Genomic DNA, 17,073 nt, shown 5'->3' on the forward strand with positions numbered 1-17,073 from the left:
GGAAATTTGTTGCCGCGACATCCGGTCCTGCGCACACTCTTCCACCAACATGGCGCTGGCGAAGTCCGTCTACAACCTCCTCTTCAGGAGAACGTCTACTTTCGCTATAACCATCATGGTTGGAGCAGTCTTCTTTGAACGACTATTCGACCACGGCGGCGATGCCATTTTTGAGCAAATGAACCATGGGGTAAGTGTGTCCGCTGGTTGTTTGGTGCTGCTCGTTTCATCCTGACCTTGTAAGCAGAGGGCGAAGCGCCGTTGACGTTAGCTAAGTTAGCTTAACGGCCTAGCTTACCGGCGTTTCATCGTCCTTAAACTGAACCCCATTTGTTGATACAATGTGTTTATTTGAAACTAACATTTTTTTTAAACCTGTGTTTTATTGTAGAAACTATGGAAACACATCAAACACAATTACGAGAACCAAGATGAGGAATAGGACGCGGCCCCAGGGTCATCTAAGGCTGAAGCGTAACTGTTGTCACACTTCCATCATCCATTCTTCCTGGACTTCACACCTGTATCAATCAGCAGTCAACATGGACAATGTGCTCAAAGTCATGCCCCGGCTGGCAGCGGCTACCAGAGGAGCTGCGGGAGCTGAATGACTGTCCAGACCACCGTGAAGATGGAGCAATGGTTCCTGCCATTTCGTCCCCCCCTACGTTATTATATGTAATGCCTTCGTTCTCCCAGATTGTAAATGGTTAAATTAAACATGTGTTAATGTCTCACAGACTTTGCACTGTTTTTACTTATCATATCGTGTATTGCATGCATGGCTCAGTGCAGTTATTGTCAATACATATTGTTTAGATTAGTTGTACTATGACAGATTTTTGACCATACCAGTATATTCATAGGCATAGCCACATTATGTCACATGAACCTGTGTCAAGAGCTTTCATTTACAAATTAAACAAGTGTCTTGGTAAAGGGACATGGAAGAATTGCGTAATGCAGTTATTTCTGATAAAACTGAACATTTGTTCACTGCGTGTTTGCAAGCCTTTTCAAAATATGCAGTGGATGGATACTTGTTTCCTTTCAATTGAGCCACAGCTGTTTTTATAGGTTTTGATGTTTCTTTTATGTCGGAACACATTTCCTGCCCACTCATTTTTAAAGTATCACTATGGAGGTAAGAAACCAGTTAAGAAACATTGTCTCTCAGTTCAGATTTTCTTGTCCAGTGCTACTGCAAAAACAGTATTTGATGATGCAAAATGTTATATACACACACATTTACTTTATTATAAAGTTGCAAATGGAAAGACAGAAATAGCAAATGCTTCAGACTGATTTTGAGACCAAAATGCCACATACTAATGTAAGAAGCACTATGCTTGTTGTTACCATGTTTATTTGAAAATCCATTTATGACAAATGATATAACTTATACAGTAATAAAAATTACAAATTGTAGTTACATAGCATATTATAAAACAAGTAAGTTGCAACACATTTACAAAATAGGTGCCCGAGGCTGGCAAATTTCAAAGTTACTACTTTTGCTACAGTTTATTTAATCATTGATTTAAATAAATGATGATTCTCATGCCCACGCTGTACATAAGATCTCTGCAAATGGCTACCATATGTCTGCTGTATCAGCTTCAAGCACCTATAACAAATTATTTGTAACCCAGAAGGTGAATGGCCATGAGCCTGAATTGAAGTTCGAATGTACACAAAATACATTTTTAGCTTTTTGCATGCCATGAGAAACCATTATTACAGTGAACAATGAAAGACATCTTATGTAAACCATCAGAGCAAGATCAGATGAGGCCACAGCTGTTCAAATGCATTGCAAACAACTGCTTTTAAGTCTCAGGCCTTTAGATGGCACACTAGCACTTCCTGTCCTTTTGAATAATAGCAACTGTACTTTCAGCAACAATACAGCCGTAACTGGTGGTTCAGTCGTCGTGGTCACACCCTATTTCTAGCCTGAGACCACTGCAAGTACGTTATATCCCATAAAACATATATTTTTCAGTCAGAAACACTTCAATCAAGCCAAATGCACTATATTTCTGAAACACTGAATATGTAACTCTTACCAAGGAAGTGAGCCTCAACTGTAGAGTTTTACTGATTTAGGTACAACATAGAGGAATATTGCTGTTCAAACATTAAGCCTGAATCCATTTTTAAAAAGAATGTAAACAGATGGTCTTGGCATTGTTTTGACATCATGCATAATTTTGAAAGATACAACAAAGAATTAAGGGCCCAATAGATGATTAATGGAGCTATCTGAGATAACAGTGACCCATCTGTAGGCCCATTTGGGAGTGGTAATAATTTAATGAATGTAACACCATCCAAATGCATCCAGGAATTCAGCTTCTAGGTGACAAATGTGACTTAACACTAAGGATGCATCATGTAAAAGAAAGTACTAAAACAAGAAAACATTTGCTGCAAGAAGGCACATACAGTACATGTTGAAGGATTGTTTTTGCTATATTGTTGCTGTAAATGTTTTAATCCAAATCAAACTGTAAAAATGGTATCTTTTATCCAACCCCATAGTCGAGTGAGCCACAGACTTACACCCAAATCTGTCAAGTACTGTATTTCCGGAGTGAGCATCTTTTCACAAACTGTCCTGAATTTGGGAGCAATATCTTTCTTCATGTTGTAACCCAGGATGGAAGACTCTCCAACCGGCTGCCAGGGCAGAAAACGACTGTTCTGAATCTTTTGGGCTTCAACTGCATTTCCCCCCTCGATACAGATTGCTTTCATCTCTGCATTTCTTCTCCTCAGCTCATTGACCTCCTTTTTCATTCGTTCTCTGCCATACCTTTCTATTTTGGCCCAGAAGGTAGCATTGAAGTGCTGATACAGTCTCCAGTCAGCCCCGTTCCACTCTAAAGCTTTGGCTCTGAACTCAGGGGTCAGTCGAGATACAGATGAACTCTTGCGAGCATTTAGCTTAAAATATATTATGTCCTCCATGGTCCAACAGAGTGTGTCCTTAAGCAGGATTAGAGACTCCTCAAAATATTCTGCTATGAGCACCAAATCAAAATGTTTTGATAAGTTATGAATGTCCCTCATGACACGAGGGTCATCAGCTTCAACGTTGTTATCAAAACCCAAGTCAAAAAAGAGCAGATTTCTAAGATAGAACGAGTTGTAAGCCTCAGCGCTGTAAAAGGTCTGAGGATTGTTTAGAAACTCTTCCAGTTTGTTATCTCCACTGATCCTCCACGTGAGAGGAACTGCTCTGTGATAATAATGGAAGGACGACTCAAACAGATCCACAGGGTCACGTAAGATGGTGATGTACATGGCATCCGGAGGCAGGAGCTTGGCGACTTCTCGGCGGTCAAAGCGCATGTGGTTACAAACAATATTGAAACAGTCTCCAGGCTTGTAGTCCTTCACCTGGGAGCACATGAAAGCCGATGGATAGAAGAAGTCATTGCGTCCATCAGGGAAGGCGAATTTAAGCTTGTGCTTTTCCCCAAATCGGAACAGGATGTTGAGTATAGTGCTACTAGCAGTTTTATGGGTCTTCATGAACATGATGTTGACTGCAGGGGAGCACTCTTCTGACTGGGATTTGGAGCGTTCAGAATGCGTGGTCACATTTTTCTTCGATAATACTGCCATGCTGAGAGGACACGTATCTTCCTGATAGCCCCTGTTAATATAATGATATAATAAGTATATGGATAAATAAACTGACTAATCTCACCAAAATAATGCTTTTCTTTTAAATATTTACCTGATCTTCACTTGAGCTGGGTTCGTTAAACAGTACAGCACCAACATGATGTTGGTCAATAGAGCCCACAGAATCATCCCTCGTATTACAGGTGTGCACTTAGTTCCTTTGAGGCCAAACATGATTAAATCTCAAACAGGAGCCTGGAAGTGAAATAAGAGAGCATACATGAACTGAGAAAAACATTACTAATAAGGCTGTGAAGGTTTGATACACACCAGTCTGGATTTCACTTTGTAATTGTTGTGTTCGCATAGAACCAATTAGCAGCTATGCAAGGATCATAAACAGCCAAATGCCCTGCAGCAATTTATACACACAGGGCAACTAATTGGGGTATCCCTTACCTCACTTCATCCCTCTCTACAGCAGGGTAATTATTATGTACACACAAAAAGGCTTGACTTTAAATCATATGCAATCTATAGTATTTATCACTGCTGCAAATAAGCGGTTAAAGAAGAGAAGAGGTTAAAAGAAGAGGAATAGCAGAATAAGAAAGGAAGATATTAAGTACAGATAATAAAGATAAGCAAAAAAACTGCTGAATCATTCTTTCTGTCAAATAGAGCCCTCATGTTTACACTTGAAACATGTTTATGGTTCTTAAATTTCTCACAACAAAAAGGAGTGATGGGACATTAAAGACCCAGTTTAGGTACAAGCTTCTTCTGACAGCACACTGTTCTCTTTAGGAAAAAACTAAATGAGAATGGCTAAAGATCAAACCTGGTTTCCAGCTGTTGACACTGGACAGATGCTCATTTACACTTTATAAAAGAATCATTCCAAAGAAATTCAAATAGGTGGTTTGATACGAAAAGGTGTGTCCTTGTGCACACCTGCTCTGACCTCTTATCTTAAACACTGATAGTCGTATGTGTAGTCCCTTTGTTACATTTGAGAATACTAGTTATGTGTAAGTCTCATAGAGAAGTTGTAGCAGATAATGAAAGTTTTCATTTCAGTTTTATTAAAGCGTACACATTTGAAAGACGTCTTCGCTTGAAATAACAATTCTGTGCACCTATTATTCCCAATGATCAAAACAGCCAAAGTATGACTCAAGCAACAAATTAAAGAACAATACACCTGTGGAAGCAGCCCACAGTATGTGTGGAAGAAAAGAGGCTTCTTTACCTGCAGATGACAGCACTAGCGGTGTTGGGGATGAAGATTTTCTACAGGGTAAAAAGGAAACCCTCTATTGTTCAGCATGCTGCACACACTCTGAAGTCATATCTCATTGGCTTTGAAGAAGGAAACAAGGCAGATGTGAATGCTCCTCCCACAGGGTCTGAACTAGTTTGTAAAATAGGCCAGCACAGCTCTACATGACCATTCTAACACATTTGTAGTAGGACAAATCAGCTTTACAAACATGAAGTAGATCAAAGTTTACTTAAGTGTGTTGCAAATAGGCTGCTTTATGTTTTCAGAATTGGTTCTTCAGATGTGTTAAATTGAAGCCATTAGCCTATATTAGAATTTGTAGTAAGGTAATAGGTAATGTAGTTTGGCTATTATTATTCACATCACTAGACCATGATTAATTAAGTCCCAGTTTATTTATTTCCCCTAAAATGCTGCTATATTTGCAGCATAATACCAACGCTTATTCACTTTGACGATATTTCCATAAACCTTATCGGCTTGCTTTTATTTGACTACATTTTACCATCATAACCCCTGCAGCAGCTCAGACAATGCAAATGTGTTGGATGCACAGATAAAAATCATTTTCTTTTTTTCTGCTCAGAGGACTTGTTGTTCCAGTCAAGCGACTTAGAGTTGTGAACAGTGTGGGGTTACATTTTGTTAAAGTTTATCTGATAATAAGAACAACTGAGGACTGGGATCATATCTATACTTTAATGTATAATGTGCACTCATAGCAGTACAATAAAACACATTGTAATGTACATATTAGGCCCCAATAAAGATGTTTTAATAAAGTGTATGCTGTATATAACAACAAGCTGGATAGATAGATTTCATTTGGAGGGTTCTGTGCTCTTGTGACTCACTCAGAAACATTGTAGTCACAGGAGAGAGCACAGCTCTACCCAGCTGTGCGCTGTGTTGTGGGGCTGGCGGGATGTTTTTCTTTAGTCTTTAGATACCTGGACGCAGGTGCCGCCTTAGCTGCTGCCAGCTTTGGCTGCAGCTGAATAAAATCTGATTCAGTAGGTCCCATCGATTTGGCACAGATAGCCCAGCGTCTGTGTGGCAAAGGCCAAAGTTGTTGAAGTCACTGACATCAGAATGCGTCAATTGGGACGATCAGATCTAGGTCACCACAAGATAAGAGCAGGGTTGCATCTACCAAATCTGCGGTTGCTTTAGTCAAGGCTGCCTACAGTGGCAGAAGTTGGAGTTTGGTAACTTTGAGGCAGCAACAGACTCTCTTCAAATATTATGTCAATCAATATGTAACCTTTGAGTTTCTAACTCCATAAATCCTCCCCAAATAACCAAGATACTTAACAGATGTTTGTATCTCAGTGTTGTTTAGGACTTCCACTTGCAATATTCAGTCTCAACAAGAATAAACACAACACTGTTTTTTAAATTTACATTAACTGTATTTTATTACATTAATTACATATATTTTACAATTGTACAACATGTGACATGTAATGATAAAGTAGTCACGAGGAAACCAAACAAAAATTATGAGAAACATCAAATGCTTCAATTAAAACAAAATGTCTAATCAAAAACTTTTACTGTTACTATGTTAACAAGACATTAAAAACTGATTTGATTTCATTCATTTCTATTTGTTAAAACAGGAGCTCAAACCACTCAGAGAGGTTATTTTAATATCAACCCCAGACCAATAAAAGCAGCTTGTTTATGTACCATTGTAAATTAAAACTGATTGTTAATATTGTTGGTTGTGTTAGAATTATGACAGAGACTGGAACAAAAATGATATGACGGTTGTCAAACCGTATTGTATTGTGATGCTGTCACTCATTTGAGTTTTATGGGGCTGGTGTTTTTTTCCTTTTTATATCAATATTTCATGTATACATTAATATATACTGTAAAATGTAAGCATCAGAAATGCTGTGATAATCAGCTGCAGTGCAGGCCAACTTGATTTAGGACTATTAACTTTTGTCATGTCTCCAAAAACACCCTGTATATTTAATTTTTTCATTCAATCAAAAACAAGCTTTCAGACAGTCACTCTGGGCAAAACAGCTCTCAAAAGACTGATGCGCTATGGGCGGCAGCGAAACCAGAGATACTGACACAGCCAGTCCAGAAATCTTCACTACAATATCAAACTGAATCGGCAGGCAGTTTCTCCTCCCATGCGGCTTATGCAACAGTGCAGGTGTTCTGAAAGTGGTTGGGTGCAGACTTCCATGAAAAATCACAGCAGTAACCATGGCATGTTTTTGGAACATTTTGGAGCAGAGCCCCTAAGTCTTTGATGAGCAGAAGATGTTCTTGTCTTCAAAGAAAAACTGAAGTCACAAACATCCCTTTGCTAAAATCAGTACGTTGCACAATAATTGAACAAATGACTTGTTAAAGTTGATCAGCAATAAACATACTAAAATATTTTACAATCCCGTTGGAGGAGTGTGCAGTAACAACAACAAAAACAAGTTGTACTGTAGCTGACTGCTTCCAGTTAATCTTGTGAAAACAATAATAAGGCACTTTTGAGTGACAGCTAAATACTTGCACTGAACAAAACATACAAAGAGGTTGTTTCATCATTTTACAAAAGCACATCACAGCTATTATATACAAGTAAGCCACCTTTGGTAACTGGACAAACTGTTTTAGCAGAATTGATTCTGGGGATTACCATGACCAGTTTTATGTTAAATAAACTGATCCTGAGACAAATACCAAACATCACTTCTTAATGGAGCAGCACATGTATCACTACATGTATTATCATGGCAGTGTTTTAAACATTCTGTTATTATTCATACTGCTAAAAGGAAAAGAAAAATCCCATATCGCAACCAACTTTAAAATACCTGTCAGTGAAACTTTCTTTGATACTGAGCAGCATAAAAAGCAAAGGAAGGACATTAATCTCCCTCCTCTAGCAGCGGTTAGCAGGTACTGGTACAGTGAAGATGGTGGAATGCTTACAGAAGTACTCCAGTTAGTATGTCGTGGTCCTGCCATTCAGTAGACAGGCGTGTAGAAAATCTGACCACCCAGCACCCTGCGCTTCAGCTCCTTCCACAGCAGGCTGCGCTCTCTCTGGGACCCCTTCATGAAGCCACGGTTCTCTTGAGCACGACGAGACAGATAGGGAATGACCTCGTTGACTGGCCCATATGGAACATACTTGTAGACTGGGAAACCTGCTTGACCTGTTTTTAACACAGGGCAAAGGAATTCGTTTTGAAAGATCACCCAGTATCTCCACCATGTGTGTGTTTCATGTTATGACATGTCTGCAATGTATATCAACAGCATTCACATATGGATGTAGAAGAGAGATAGTCAGAACAGTTACGAGGCACATTAAATTTTCTTAATAAACTCAAAGTTAACAAGGTAGATATTCAACTGTGCTGATGGGAAAAATTGTGCAGTAGATTAAAGCATTTTCTTTCTTTTTTTTTTAATTCAAAAAGGAATTCATGATGAATACATATTGGATTAAGATAACACTGATATGTCCAAATGGGATGTTGATATTGGATATCAATTGATATGACAAGATCAAACCAGCCTTTATGTCTCATTAGTTTAAGAGATTGTGTCTCAGTCATCAGTGTCTGTCTCTTATTTGCAGGATTATATCCAGGAAGCTAACTAGTTTCACCTTAAAGAAAAACACGGGATTCTATCTATTGCTTTATGCTGTATCTACATGCAGTATACCATGTACAGTGCTACATCTGCTAACTGTCCAACAATATCAGGTGGTGACATGTTCATGTTTAGACCCATAGCGAGCGTCCCTCAAGTTAAGGACATTAAGAAATTGGAGTTGTTTGTTCCCAGGATATCTATAGATTGGATGGATCCTTTCTGAGGTCAGTGGCCGCCTGAGTATTGGAAAACGTACGTCTGCACAAACTATGTTTCAGTGGTACCTCAATGACCACATGACTGCGTGATGTAAGACTCTGTGATTCCATAACTTACTGTTGACTTTTAGTATCCGAGCTGAGCACAACATACCTAGTGGGAAGCTGATCTGGTCACACATGCCCAGCAGCTGTCCAAAGTAAACTTTATTCTCAGTGGGTGAAAGGCCCATCTCATTCATCCTGGAAAAAAAAAAAGAGAACCAGAAAAAAGGGCTGTTACATAATGAGAGTGTGGTATTTCACCACTGCTGTGGCAATGTCTTTCTGTAAATCCTATAATTGCTTTGGAAAGTTAACAAAGAATACGTTTCACTTGGAGCAATATACTGGGCATTAGTTTAAACCATTAGGTTTAATCCTTAATGAATGAGAGGTTTAGGGCTTCCATGCATTTTAAAACTTTATCTGCACTTTGGCCTGTATGAAAAAACTCAAAGACAACAGAACGTCCGGCATGTACTGAGACAAAACGTACATTTCTAGGGTGAATTTCACTGTGTCCTCGTTGTGAGTTGCAACCATGATATTTGCTTTCCTGTTGTGTTCAATCTCCTCCAGCACGTACTCCAAACACCTGAACAAACAACAAGACAGATAGTTAAGATTAAGACACTTTCTGGCTGATCCACAATTATTGATAAGATAATAATTCAAGACTTACTTGTGATACATCCTGTTTGTGGCCTCATAGTCTGGGTTAATTGGGTCCTCATAGCCAATCTCCTCCGCCCTGGCTCTCTCCTGGTACATGTAGGCTCCACGGACCAGCTTGGCACCAAAGTACCAGCCCTCCCGCCGTGACAGCTCAATATCCACACTTACGTTGTCATAGGCTTCCTAAAAACATTGAATTGTTAAAAAAAACAAACGCACACACACAAATATGACAGATTAATACGCAACTCTGCATATTTAAATAATCAGTGGGGAAAATTGTCATAATAATCTGTCATGAGGAAACTGTAGTCTCACCTTGAGGTAACACTGGTAAGTGTTGAAAATGATTGGCTTTTCTGTATTGAATTTCCTCTGCATTTCCAGGGTCAGTCGACTAATAGCTGGCTGGAAGTACGTCTGCTCGGCATCCACCATTAGCCTTACCCCATTCTCCAAAGCATGCTGTAGCACACAAAGAGCATTTGCAGTTTAAATGGTTCTATACATGTAAGTGATCAATCTACACAAGAGAAATCAGCAAAACAATTCATTTCTGAACCAGGCCTTTCATTGTACAATACAGCTGTATAGTGCTCTGTATTTCTTCTTACTTATTTAATAAAAGCATTTTGTTTGTTTGAGGTTCCTCACCTTGGCGAGAACGTCCACTCTCTGCAGCATTCTCTTCATCTGCCTCTCTTCCTCAGTTGTAAACTTTTTCAACAAAGGCTCCAGCTGGCCGGTCTGCACAACCAACACACAAAACATTGACTCATTTGGCATTTGCTTTCTTCGTGATAACAGTAAATCCACAAACTTTATCTACATGTGACAGGCATGGCAGAAGTTAGGTGGGCAGATCCGCAGCGAGAGCAGGGTTACTGCCTCCGCTATTTTGTCCTGTGTCCCACCCTCAAACTGAAACAAGAAGAGTTTCTAAACTGACTTCGGCCACCAGTTGCCACATTAACAAGTTCACATAAACTCCATTTATACCAACACTGCAAAAATGTGCAGTGTAAATCATTAGTGCAAACTGTTTACTTGGGGAAGAAGATATAAGTTGCACCAGCAAGTTGTTATCTTGTGAGAGGAGGATCGATTTATTCTTCCCACTAAAGTCCAGGTTCTGAGGCGGAAACAATAACAATAATAATGTTGTCTGGCCTACATAGGTTTTGCTTATTTGTTGTTTACAACACTATCTGTCTATGAGACCATTAACTTTAAATTCAAATTTTCTATAAAATGCAGCAGTCTGACATGTATGTAATGTTCAGGAAGTATGTTGTTTTTTGTCACTTGTGATGATCAGCAGAAAATGAAGACCTGCTATCACTTCTGAGGCCTTCTTTGTTTTAATTGCACAGCTCACAGCGAACATGAGAAACGGCCGATCTATACCACATGCAGTCCACATTTCTTCCCCTGACCCCTTTAAGAGTCTGGGCTCTCCACTTAATATTTACATGACAACGACTCACCTCAAGGTTTGGCACCATAAGCAGGTTGGAGATTTTTGTTGTGTCGTTTATTAAACTGTTCCAGTCCAGCAGATCTATTGTTCTGAAAAGAAGATGTAGGGAAATTTAAATATGTAAAATTTTAGCCTTCAGAATATTTCAAACCACAGGTCCTTTGATACATGTCTGTGTGTAATTACCATTTCAAGCTAAACATCTGCTTTCCTGTTGATTTAACAAGGCTTCAAGAACTTAAGGCCAGAGACTCAAACATCAAACATACATACATATAAAAGTATGACTGTGTATTGTTGTTATCATGGCACTAATGAGTGACCAACTTACCCGGACAAACCCAGCTTCTCTCCACTGAACCAGTTTGCAATGTCATCCTTGGCTCCAACACCCATCTTAATCAAACTTTCCTATGAAGAAATATTTCAGTGATTAAAAACAAATATATACATATATTGCATGATATGGCATTAAGAGTCATGGACGCTTAAATGCAGATAAAGTGTATCTTGTAAACTAAAAAGGATTTGAGTGTAGCAGTTATGCATGAGCATGTATGAACCTGCTTTAGACTTTGCTGAGGGCTACACACACCTTGAGTTGTTCCAGCTCCAGTTTTTGTTCCAAAACCATCATTTCAGATTTTCCCTGCTGAGCTGCGAGGAAGTTGAAGAACTGTCTCCATTTAACCAGGACTTCTGAAAACTGGAGCTGTTTAAACACAGAGCAAACCGTTAAGTATCAAGTGATATTATTGCTTTTGAATATTATGATGGGGCTAAGCAGTACACATCAGTATTTTATTCACAGAAAAGAATTTACATAATCACACCTCTTGCTCACTGTCAACTGATACTTTTCACACATACTTTCAGTTTGTATGAGAAAGTTAAGCCAGAGACACTGAGGTGTGAAACAAAGGTTTCCTTAAACCTGACTACAAGTTCACTGATAACAATGAAGGGTTCGGCTCAGGTTTGTACACAGTAATGTGAATTCATGATTGTACTAATCTGTTGGCACTGACTCAAAACCATAAAGAGATAGATAAACGGCTAATGTTATATTTCCCCATTACTCACACTTATGTTGATCTCGTGCCAATACAAAGGTTGTTAGTGTTAGATCTGGCACCACTGTCACCAAAATCATTATCTAAATTCTGTAACATTAACTTTAGATTCATATTGAAGACGTGAAGTTGAACTTACAAGGAAGTGTGGGCGTCCCAGGGCTGTCATTTTGATAGCAGAAAATCCATCAGCAGAGGCTCCGCCTGAAATTGGTAACAAGTTTTTAGTCACTTGATGCTGTATAATTCTCCACCTTATTTTAATGTTATTCAACCCTGCCATTAATACAGCTAATAAACTTTTTGTATAATCTTTATATAATAACCAAAACCTAACTAACATATCATGTTTCTCATTTGCTTCGACAGAAACCTACTTACCGGAGGCTTTAATGCAGTTTATGAATGTCTCCATTTGGTTGTCACATTTGGCCTCATCTGCATAGAAATATGTACGAGCACTGATAACCCCCCCACGTCTGTCCCCAAACTGACGATGAGCCTTATATTTCTTCTCACGATGAACAGCATCTGGAGTGAGAATAAAAAATGAACATTAGCTGCCTGACTAGGTAAAAAAAAAAACAAAAGAAGAAAAAAAAAAGACTAAATTTGTGGTTATGACGACAAATATTAATTGGTAGCTAAACACAGAATACATTTTCAGAGACACTATTAACATTTTCAAGATATTAAAAGTAGCTACTCTTTATTCTACATCTTGACAAAGTCAGTCCCACAAGCTTTTATTTTGGATGCAGTGCAATTATTTTTTTATGTCACAATAAATTCATCACAAGCAAATGAACAGCAATCCTCAAAATAATCTCGAATTCCTGTCTAAATGTGTAACTTCCCATGAATGACAGATGCACATAGTGCCAGAAAGAGTAATACTAACAGTATTAAGGAATTCATATTGTTATTGAAAAATTTAAAGTCTTATGATTTCCAAACAAGACCAGAGAAAGCAATAGTAGTTGAATGATGCACTTGCGTCTCAAATATCAACCCTGTGACACAAACTCGCTGCCCCCACTGGACAGAACATTTCATACCCCTCTAGATCCAGCTATAACCAGTACTATCCAGGCTGCACTGCATGGCTGCACAACTAGACATACCGATCCTGACATATGACATGGACTTGTGTTGCGTTCAGGCCAAGACGAAGCAGCAACTGAATATCAAAGCAAACCAGTAGTTCAGTCTTGCCACTACCAGTCGTGCCTGTTAGTTACATTACATTAAATGTAACACAAAATAAAGTTATTTCCAAATGATATACACACCTGGACTTTCTTTCTCTGCCTCAGAAACACATGAACTGAAAAAGAAGAGATTGGCGTTAGAGCAGCAAAAACCACTGTTATTACACCCACCTAAAGCATTTTAATTGTGGATTCAATGTATGGAAAATAGGTTATACTGCCTGTACTGTCTTGTACTATCAGACTCCAAGGATAATCTAACAATTCTTATGTCACTTTCAGTTCAGTTATTCAAAAAACATTATGTGATCCATAAACACAGGGAGATCTAAAGATTTTCCTATTACGACCTAAAGAGACTAGATTTTGAAATATAGAAAAGCAAAGAAAAAGTTTGTCTGAAATGTTGAGGAAAGGCAAATGTTTTTCTTTCACATGTCATTTTAACCAGTCTAGCTGAGACCTTTCCATGCAATTTTAATGACTTCTTTTCCTAGACATGTTGTGACATTCATAGAGAGTCTTGAAAAAGATAATAAGTCTAAATCAAAAAAATATACTTGGATTTAGTTTAGCATGTGTATGTTGGTACTCAGTAAGGTAATCCTGAGTTAAACATAAGCTTATTTCCTCCTCAGGGGGAAATTACATAACACTTCCGTGTCTGTGTGTTCTTGCCGTATGAAGGGATCGAGCACATTACTCTAAAAGGCTGGCAGCCTTTTCATGAGGCACAGCCCCTGTGGAATAACCAGCTCAACCTATCAGAAGAGAGGGGTCTGCTCCAGCCGACCAATAGAGGAGAAGCACTGTTGTGCTACTAGAGATCAAATAAAACACATGAGGTTTCGATTACAGTCTGTTTATATGGCGGAAACATCCGCCAGATCACGCGACTCGTGAATTTGATAAGAACCTTAACAGAAGCCAGACATAAAATAATATTTTAGACACTATGTTCTGTATGTAAAGGAGCTTAAGGATAATTCGCAGTGGGACAACATACAGTATAATTCAGACATCTCAATTTCACAGAGTGTGATACTAAACTGGTTTGCCCAAACTTTTCACCTGTTTTATGTTTTGAACAGTGAATTACCCGTTACCATCGTATTCTATCCACCTGCATCATAGTTGGTTCAAACTGCTAGGAGGACCAAGGGAAAATTGAGTTTTGGGCCCTATAATATCTGCTACGCACAGAGCACACTATCATAAATGCTTTGGTATAAAAGGCAATGACTAAAATTACAACTACTGATTTTACTTACTTACTTCACTATCAAACAACTCAGTATAATAGACATGAACACACTTTTATTTGTCTTTCGTTTGAATCTTTATAATGACACTGCTGTAAAACTTTTATTTTTGGAAATCTGTTCATTGCAAACGTTTTCTTTTATTTCGGTGTGCAATGTGCAGGTCCTACTGCAATCATGCATGGGGTGGTGGAAAGTCCCCTTTTTAAATGGCAATTCAAGTTTTTCAAGTTTCTCCCACTTTCCCAGGAGAGCACGGGCCAGGTGAACAACCTCTGTTGTTGTAGCGCAGTTACACCCCTTGGCCAAATATCATGAGTAACACTTCTCATGATATTGGGCCAGGCTTCATGATTTATTATGTTATGCAACTTAAACAACTCCTTATGTAGTTCACATATAGCATATATTAAAGTTGAAATACTGATTAATTGTGGTTTAAAGCTTTAGCACAATATTTCATAATTTATGAAATATACAGACCAATAATGAGAAAAAAGCTGCATTGTTGTAGCTAAACTCCTGCTCTGTCAGATGTCTCCAATACTTACTCCATTTCTTTCTTCTCTGCCTCCTCTTGTGTCAAGTCCTCTTCAACACTGTAGTCTAAAACTGCCCCCACGCCGAAGGCCTGATTCTTCTGAATTAAAGGTTTGATGGTGTTGTGGTCTTCCCCTGCCACAAATTGACCATAGAAGGTCATCTTCATCATCTTCTCAAACATCCACTGACCAAGCAGCTTCTTACTCAGCTCCATCAACTGATAACAAACAAAGCAAGAACAAAATGTAGTTGTACATCAGTGGTTTGTTGTTCAGTGCCATTATAATACCCCATCCCCCTCAGTCCATTAGATAATAGGACTGAATGTCTTTTTCCTTCAAAGTCAAGAGGAGATTTAAACAAGGACACATTGATCTAATTTGGTGCCATAAATATACTAGAACTCTTTATAGTGATATAACAGATATATTATATTGGAATTTTGATCATTTCTAAACTATCAGTTTGAAATAGGAATATTACAGTAGAAAATAAAGTAATAACAATAATAATAATAATAATAATAATAATCTTCATTTGTATAGCACCTTTCTAAAAGTTACAAGGTGCTTGTACAAGCAAGACACAATAAAGTTAAAAACATTTAAAACAACATAATGCAAATGGAGAATACCAGGAGAGTGGAAGCTGTGCCAAAGCAAAACCGATCACAATATAAATTTGCCAAATGTGACTCATTAAGAGTTGATAAATGCTATTACTTTTTAAAACGAAAGAAAACGTCTCAGATAACTCACCTCACTGTTCTTTTCAACGAGCAGGTCAATCGTACAAAGCTTGAAGACCAGCAGACTTCGGAGCAGGTCAATGTTACCCTTACTTTTGTAGGCTTCTTGAGTGTTGTCGAAGTCGATGTGGATTTTATTCAACTGTGTGTTTGCACCAGTTTTTATTTTCTGGCAGAATTCAATCGGCACAGTTTCTACCACGGGGCACCCACCCATCTGTTGTTCTTTTTCTTCTTGAGTTTTGGTGGATGCAAGTGTTGATCGACATCTCCCAGATGAAATGCGAATTTTCCCGACATTGCTCGAGTTTGCTCTAACAAGAGCAGCTACGAACTTAGTGTACGGCATGACTTCCTTTCTTTTCCCTTTCTGAAAACGATAAGCTTCCTCACCGCCCCGTGCAAAAGCTTTTTTGATGCTGCGTGGAGAGCGCGCTCTGGGCCGTTAAAATCACCTCGCGCTGAGGGGGCGGTGCCTCACTTGTTATGTCATGCTGCCTGACATCACATGTGAACTATAGATGTGAGCACAAGGCGGTCGTTGTCGCACTTTACCTGGAAGTCTCCCTAGTAAGGTACATGCAAGTTTAATTTCGGACTTTATGGCTCCTTGTACTCCATTTACTGACTTCACAAATACACTGTACTCACATATAGATAGATGGACTGTTCCATCAAATGTAAATAGTCTAGATGTTTTGTGCATCATTTCATACACATTTACTCAAAATTCAGTCTGACATGTTTGGTATGTTTGGAAATTTGGGCTCTCCATCAGGATTTTAAATGAAACCTCTGGATATGAATAAATGTTTCTGATTAATATTTTGTCTCTCCTGTAGGACCCTGATCCTTTCAATAAAATGTAATGCCCCTCCACACAAAAATGAACATTACATTTTTCACATGGGTAGTAATCGCATTGTATTGCAGTATGTCTACTCTATATTGAATGTAAGACAGTAAGTAAAGCTCATTTGTATAGCACCTTTCACAGATACGAAATCAAAGTGCTTCACATCTATAAAAAAGAACAAAAGTTCCAAACACAGATGGGGAAATGGGCCAATAAAAAGCAATTAAAATAAAATGGAGTGGCTGAATAAAAATTCAGCTGCTTCATAAAGATATCAATACAGCAGTATTCTTTATTTATTCTTTATTTATTCTTTATCTCGTCTTCGTTTATCTCTCGGCATTTGACCTCGTCATCACAAGCAAAAGGAGGAAGAGTAGTGCTGACCACAGAGATGTCAGAGGAGTCTGTCTC

At 38.5% G+C, this 17,073-nt stretch overlaps 3 protein-coding genes across 3 annotated transcripts; 1 reads left to right on the top strand and 2 right to left on the bottom strand.

Annotated features, from left to right (window-relative positions):
* Window positions 1–30: 30 nt before the first annotated feature.
* On the top strand, window positions 31–739 carry LOC130186478 (cytochrome b-c1 complex subunit 9). The gene is made up of 2 exons (XM_056403640.1): window positions 31–190; window positions 392–739. The coding sequence occupies exons 1-2, from the start codon at window positions 50–52 to the stop codon at window positions 440–442; spliced, it is 192 nt and encodes a 63-aa protein (XP_056259615.1). The 5' UTR covers window positions 31–49; the 3' UTR covers window positions 443–739.
* Window positions 740–893: 154 nt separating this feature from the next.
* Window positions 894–4,971, bottom strand: gal3st1b (galactose-3-O-sulfotransferase 1b). The gene is made up of 3 exons (XM_056403634.1): window positions 4,889–4,971; window positions 3,749–3,891; window positions 894–3,664 (listed from the first exon to the last, which is right to left on the bottom strand). Exons 2-3 carry the CDS (start codon window positions 3,868–3,870, stop codon window positions 2,506–2,508), a joined length of 1,281 nt encoding a protein of 426 aa, XP_056259609.1. The 5' UTR covers window positions 3,871–3,891; window positions 4,889–4,971; the 3' UTR covers window positions 894–2,505.
* Window positions 4,972–6,309: 1,338 nt separating this feature from the next.
* On the bottom strand, window positions 6,310–16,250 carry prodha (proline dehydrogenase (oxidase) 1a). Its single transcript, XM_056403416.1, has 14 exons — window positions 15,814–16,250; window positions 15,064–15,272; window positions 13,332–13,366; window positions 12,421–12,570; window positions 12,179–12,243; window positions 11,562–11,678; window positions 11,298–11,377; window positions 10,974–11,055; window positions 10,141–10,233; window positions 9,805–9,951; window positions 9,494–9,669; window positions 9,308–9,406; window positions 8,924–9,012; window positions 6,310–8,103 (listed from the first exon to the last, which is right to left on the bottom strand). The coding sequence occupies exons 1-14, from the start codon at window positions 16,150–16,152 to the stop codon at window positions 7,913–7,915; spliced, it is 1,872 nt and encodes a 623-aa protein (XP_056259391.1). The 5' UTR covers window positions 16,153–16,250; the 3' UTR covers window positions 6,310–7,912.
* Between the last annotated feature and the right edge of the window lie 823 nt (window positions 16,251–17,073).

This window comes from Seriola aureovittata, chromosome 18 (genome assembly GCF_021018895.1).
Source record: "Seriola aureovittata isolate HTS-2021-v1 ecotype China chromosome 18, ASM2101889v1, whole genome shotgun sequence".
NCBI classification, from domain to species: Eukaryota; Metazoa; Chordata; class Actinopteri; order Carangiformes; family Carangidae; genus Seriola; species Seriola aureovittata.